Source organism: Chinchilla lanigera, unplaced genomic scaffold (genome assembly GCF_000276665.1).
Source record: "Chinchilla lanigera isolate Chin_1 unplaced genomic scaffold, ChiLan1.0 scaffold00273, whole genome shotgun sequence".
In the NCBI taxonomy this organism is placed as follows: Eukaryota; Metazoa; Chordata; class Mammalia; order Rodentia; family Chinchillidae; genus Chinchilla; species Chinchilla lanigera.
Window position 1 is genome coordinate 29,017 of NW_004955674.1, and position 6,414 is coordinate 35,430.

The following is a 6,414-nucleotide window of genomic DNA, read 5'->3' on the forward strand; positions in this document are numbered from 1 at the left end:
TGTTTCCTACAACAGCCATTGAGAATAGTCAATGAATATTCAGTTGGTCACTCATGTATAGCTCTATTTATTTTCTTTAGAAACCAGTTTGAAGATACCAAAGTACAGTACAACAACCATTGATAATAACCAACCACTTTTGTCTGTAGCTCACTATTATTTGTCTGTGTATGTTCCTGAGAATCTGTCTTGCAGATTACAATATGTAGAACAACAACCATTGATAATTTCCTACCACTTTGTCTGTAATTCGGTAAGCCCCCCTATTACTATGTTATCCTTCTTTTACTCTTTAAAATTAAAAAAAAAGATATATTATTACAGGTAGAAATTCTCTATGATGAATGTGATCATTATGTATGGCAAATATGTACTAATAAGAAAGTCTAACTGATACTGCACATAAATAAATAAAATATATATATGAATCATAAAAAAAAGAAAGTAACATCTTAAACAGAATGATTCATTTTTTTTTTTTCTAATTTTACTCGTAATGATCTAAAAGCCATAAACTGGAGAAGCACTAGTCAGACTCAGTTTTTGTTCCTTAAATTCTGATCTCTAATGTGGAACCTTTCAAATTGTTTACTGAGGGATAGCTTTAGGGTTATCTCAAAAAGAAGGGATCTTCTGCCATTAGGTTAAGGGGTTAATTAGGTCTCTAATTCTATATGTAATAATGTTTTCATATAGAAGAGGCTGTGAGAGAAAAGACTGGAGCCTGTTGTGTTCTCATACTATGCCTAACACCTGAGATACATGTTGACTTGTCAGCACTCTACAAATAATGATGGAACAAATGTTTATGGATAGATTTTTAACATGACTTTCTCATATTGTAGGACGATTTTCACAAAGATTCCAAGGTATACCTATATAGATCCTGATTTTGAATATAGTGAAATTGAAAAAATTGAGAAGAAAGTAAATCGAACGTACTATTCAAATCATATCAACAGTTTAAGACGTATGCGCCTGCAGAAAGAAGCAATGAGGTAAAGATCAGTTCCTCAGTCACAGTGTCCACAGAGCCAGAATTTTTCTTTGTCTTCTTTAAATTTATTATTTTGGTTGTATAAGGTTGGTGTGTGTGTGTGTGTGTGTGTGTGCGTATGTGTATATATATATATATATATATATATATATATATAGAGAGAGAGAGAGAGAGAGAGAGAGAGAAAATCAGAATAGGTAGCATTTCTCTGTCCTTAAACAATGTTATAATTTATACAATTTATAATTTAAGCAGTGTTATAATATATACCGGGTATAGTGCAGTATTTCAGTATAAATATATGATGTGTACTGTAAATAAGGGTAACATACACATTTTTCATTGTTACTTTTTGTTTGGAGATTTCAAGCTCCTCTCTTCTATTTCTTTATAAAAGTTATAGATTGTTTTAAACTATCGTCAATGCACTGCTTATTATTACTTTCTAACTGTGCTTTGGTATCCATTATCCCACTGTCCTGTACTCCTCCTTACCTCCTCCTTTCCTAGCCTCTACTACTCACATGCTATATTCAGGTTGAGTTTTCTAGCGTGCACATGTGAGAGTAAATGTGTGGTTACTTGTCTCTGTGTGTCTGACTTATTTAATTTAATATCCTCCAGTTTCATTTCCTTTGTGAGTGATAGCATTTCATTCTTTGCATGGCCACATTTTATATATATATAAATATATATCCATTCATCTGTTAACGCACGCTTAGTCTGATTCTGTATCACACTTAACGTGAATAATGCCATAATAAACATGAGTATGTGGATATGCTAATTTGATTTCCTTTGGCTATATACTCAGAAGTGGGATCATTGATAGTGATAGTTCTTTTATTTATTTTTTTTTCTTTGATTTTTTTTTCCGGTACTGGGAATCGAACTCATGACCTCGCGCTTGCAAGGCAGGCGCTGTGCCGCTGAGCTAAATCCACAGCCCCCTGATAGTTCTTTTATTAATACTTTGAAGAGATTCCATGCTGTTTTTCTTAGTGGCTATACTAATTTACATTCCTATCAACAGTGTATTACAGTTCTTTTGGTTCATATCCTCACCAGCATCTGTCATTTTTTGTCCTTTTGATAATTGCCATTATTTATTTATTTATTTTTGGTACTGGGAATCATACTCTGGACCTTATGCTTGTGCCACTGAGCTATATCCCCAGCCCTATACTTGCCATTGTAACTTAGGTGAAATGATATTTTGTTGTGATTTTGGTTTGCATTTCCCTGATGGCTAGTGATCTTCAGCATTTTAAAAATAAATTTGGCCCTTTGAATTTCATCCTTGAAGGAATGTCCATTCATCTCAGTAACCCATTTTTAAGATTAGATTTGTTGTTTTTGTTATTAAGATGTGTTCCTTATATATTCTAGAAATTAATCCTCTGTCAGATGAACAGTTTATAATTTTCCGCCTTCTGTTGGTTGTCTACTCTTGTTTCCTTTTGTGTGCAGAAGCTTCTCACTTTGATATAATTTCATTTATTTCTTTTTGCTTTTGCTGCCACTGCTTCTCAGTTCTTACTTTTTAAAAAAATCATTGTTTATATCAATGAATTGGATCCTCCCCTTTCTTCTAATAGTCTAGCTTTTTGTTCCATCTGGTATTGATTTTTCTATAGATTGCCAAAAGTCAAATTTCAGTTCTTTGCATGTGAATATGTGATGTTTTGTCATTGCTTACTGTTTCTTTTTCATTTTTTATGTTTTAAGTGGCCTTGCATTGTATAGCAGAAGTGAAATATTGAACTACTTTAATGATAGTAATTTTCTTCGCTACTGTTTCATTTGGCAATGTCTTCTGTAAGTTTCCCAAAAGCAGATCCTGAGACAGGGATTTCAGTACCTGTGATTTGTGCAGAGTATGCTTAGGAGAAAGTTGCATGCAATTAAGGAAGCAGAATAGGGCAGGAGAAAGAGCTGAGGAAGGATACGGTGCAACGTATACATTCACATTGACTCCCAAAATACCTTCAGCATAAATTAGACCACATAGTCCTTCCTGCCTTGAGCCAAAGGAGCTTATCTCTTGTGTTCTGTACTGGTCTTTCACTGTGAGGCATCTCTGAACTTGGGAATGGAGTGGGAGTAGAGGGTGCAACATCCTCTTGTAGGTGTTTAAGAAGGAAGATTCCTTTTTTAAAAAAAATTTTATTTATTTATTTTATTGGTACCAGGAATCAAACTCAACACCTTGTGCTTGCCAGGTGGGCACTTATGCAACTGAGCTATATCCCTGGCCCAAGACTCCTTATCAAAGGACTATTTCTGCAAATTAGTGCCCCAAACTTGTTAAGTAGGTATGAATTGGGCATCAGTAGCATAGACTGTGGGGAATATTTGGATTCATAACTTATTTTCTAAAAGACTTGACCTCAACTGCTTACAATTATGATTTCAGTAAGAAAATCGTGTATTCAGACAATGCTCCAGAGGTAAACATGCTGCTAGCATCCGGTCTAAAGTCGCCCTCACTCTCTCAAGAGGAAATACAAGAGGAGTGGTCTTCCATGGAGTATCCAATCAAAGCTAGCCAATTGTTATGCACCAAGGGAATGGCATCCAAGGAGAGAGTGTCCTTGGAGAGAAAGGCATGTGCAGTATTTTACCTACTGTTTTATCATATTCTTCAATGACTTTCGGTTAATACCAAATGATGGATTTTGGAAATATGATTTTTCTCAGGTTCTCAAAAAACTGAAACCAAACCCAACCACTCCTCAAGAAAAACATGATTGCAGCATAATTTTGACACCGAAGCAAATTCATCAAGTAATTGTCGGTAAGAATATACAAAAGTTTACTACAGTCTTTATATTTAATAAATATTTATTAAAGTATAACTTATATTCCATAGACTTCTTCAGTTTATTTTATTTTATTTTATTTTTTTGGTTTTTCTCAGGTACTGGGAACCGAACTCACGACCTTGCGCTTGCCAGGCAGGCGCTTTTTGCCGCTGAGCTAAATCCCCAGCCCCCTCTTCAGTTTAAAATGAGCAAATAAATACATTTTATAAATTTACAGTTAGGGAGCAGTATAATGATTCAGTTTTAGAAGGCTGCTATCATCCTCGTGCCTACATGCACTAACTCTTTATTTCTATTCCACCCACAGTTAAGTGGTTAATAAACTTGCTATAGGTTTGCGTGTTCGGAACACTCCACGTGAACGAAATCATACAGTATGTGATCTCTCGTATATTGCTTCATTGGCCTAGCATACTGTTTTTAGGCTCATCCATGTTGTAGTACTTCACAATACGTTGCTCCATTTTATATCTACACAGCATCTCATTTAGTGAGAATACTGCATCTGGTTTGTCCATTCCCCAATCAGTGGACATGGAGCTATTTCTAGTTTGAGGCTATTAGGAATAACGATGCTGTAACTGTGCAGGTAAAACTATTTGAGTGAACGTGTACTTTCATTTCTTTTGGTTAGATTTACAGGAATAGAATGGCTGGATTGTATGTCAAATTTATATGTAACTTGTTAAGAAATTTCTACAGTGTTTTCCAAAGCAACTGCAAAAAATTACAATGCCAACAGCAGTGTATGAAGGTTATATAATTTCTCACATTCTCACCACTACTTGTTATTTTCTGTCTGATTATAACCATTTTAGTGAGTGAAATGCTATCTCATTGTGTATGTGATTTGCATTTCTTTAATGACTAAGGTCATGATTACATTTTTCCATAATTAATTCAAGACATGTGTGTTTAAATCATATTTCTTTTGGCGATATCTCTTTCAAAACCATTCTATAACTTTTAATTTGAATACTTAGTTAATACAGTGTTTTGGGTTATAGTGGTTTCTGTATTATTTTGTTGTTTCTATTGTTGCATTCTTAAGTGTCTAGTTTATATTATAGTGTAATGAATAAATACACATTGTCTTATTTTGGTTTATATTAGTACATATTTTTGTTATATACAGTTTTGTGGGAAGTTGATACGTGTATCTGACACATCCTAATTTTTTCCAACTCGTTTTCCAGCTCCTAATCCCCCACCTCTCTATATCTGCTCCCCTCCCCATTTGCTAAAGATCTATCTTTGTATTTCTCAGGATGCATCTTTTATTTTGCTCTTTAATTTATTTATACTCTGGGTTTCTCATCTAAGAAAATTGATACAATACTTACTTAAGCTTGTGTGTCCGTTTTATTTCACCTAACATTATTATCTCTAAGTGCACCCATTTTCCTTCAAATGACTCAAATTTGTCCTTTATGGCAGAGCAGTACTCTACTGTGTGTAAGTGTCACATTTTCTTTATTGATTTTTCTTCTGGTTTAGGCCACTGCTAAGATTTAGGTATGAATTGTGCTGCTATAAACATGGCTATGCATAGCCATGTTACAAGATGATATCTTCATCTCTTGGAATGAGGTGGATGGAATGGAATTTCTACTTTTTGGTATTTAAGGACTCTCCAAACTGATTTCCATAGTGGTTGTACCAGTTTACATTCCAACCAACAGTATAGAAGGGTTCTTCTTTCACTGCAACCTTATCATCATTTGTTACTATTTGGTTTCATTTTGGGGGGGAAACATATTTTAATGTTTTAATTTTCATAATAAATGATTATACGCCTTACCTATTTGCAAAAAAATGTGAGTAGTTAAAAATAAAAGACACACACACACATACATATTTTCCAAAAGAAGTGATACAAACATGTTTTCTAAAGTTTTGAGGGAGAGATCCATTTACTCCAGATTAAAGACCAAGATGTTTTGTTGTAAGGTACAATGGTATTTAACTTAGGACAAGGAAATAAATATTATAGTTGAATTGCATATACTTGTAAATTTCCCTGAAATTTTACCATTTATAAAAGTTACTCATTAGTCTGAACATTTTGTAACTTTAAAACATAATCCATTAATTATTTTTTCTTGCTCACTTTTTCTTAAATATCCTACTGATTTATTTAGCCTCATTAGGTGCTTGCTTCCACGTGGACATTTTAGTTTTATCAACTCATATTTGACAAAATCATGAAATTTGGTGCCATTTTGCTATATCTTTTAAGAAAATTCCTCATTCACTCCATAGTCTAATATGGTGTCAGCTAAAATAAGAAACTGTTTGATTTCTTGATGATTGCCATTCTTTCTAGAGTAAGATGGAATTTCAGTTGTGTTTTAATTTGCATTTCTCTAATGGCCAGAAATACTGAACTTTTTTAGTGTATTTATTGTCGTTTGTACTTCTGAGAAGTGTCTGTTTATTTCAGTTGCCCATTTCTTGAGTCTTTTATTTTGTGAAGTGTAAATATTCTGAGTTGTTTATATATTGTGGACATTTGTACTCTGAGGTGTAGCTGGAAAAAAATGCTTTACCAGAAGTTGTCTTCTCACTATACTGGTTGTTTCCTTTGCTGTA

General features: G+C 33.7%; 1 protein-coding gene across 1 annotated transcript in view; it reads left to right on the top strand.

The window, feature by feature from the left end:
- The window catches only part of LOC102019130 (uncharacterized protein CXorf22-like), a gene marked incomplete at its 3' end in the record, with an annotated part of 42,887 nt that overhangs the window by 18,809 nt on the left and 17,664 nt on the right, over positions 1 to 6,414 (top strand). Inside the window, 3 exon segments of the mRNA XM_005415069.2 lie at positions 846 to 998; positions 3,414 to 3,603; positions 3,698 to 3,794. Of these exon segments, the coding sequence (XP_005415126.2) occupies positions 846 to 998; positions 3,414 to 3,603; positions 3,698 to 3,794 (440 nt within the window).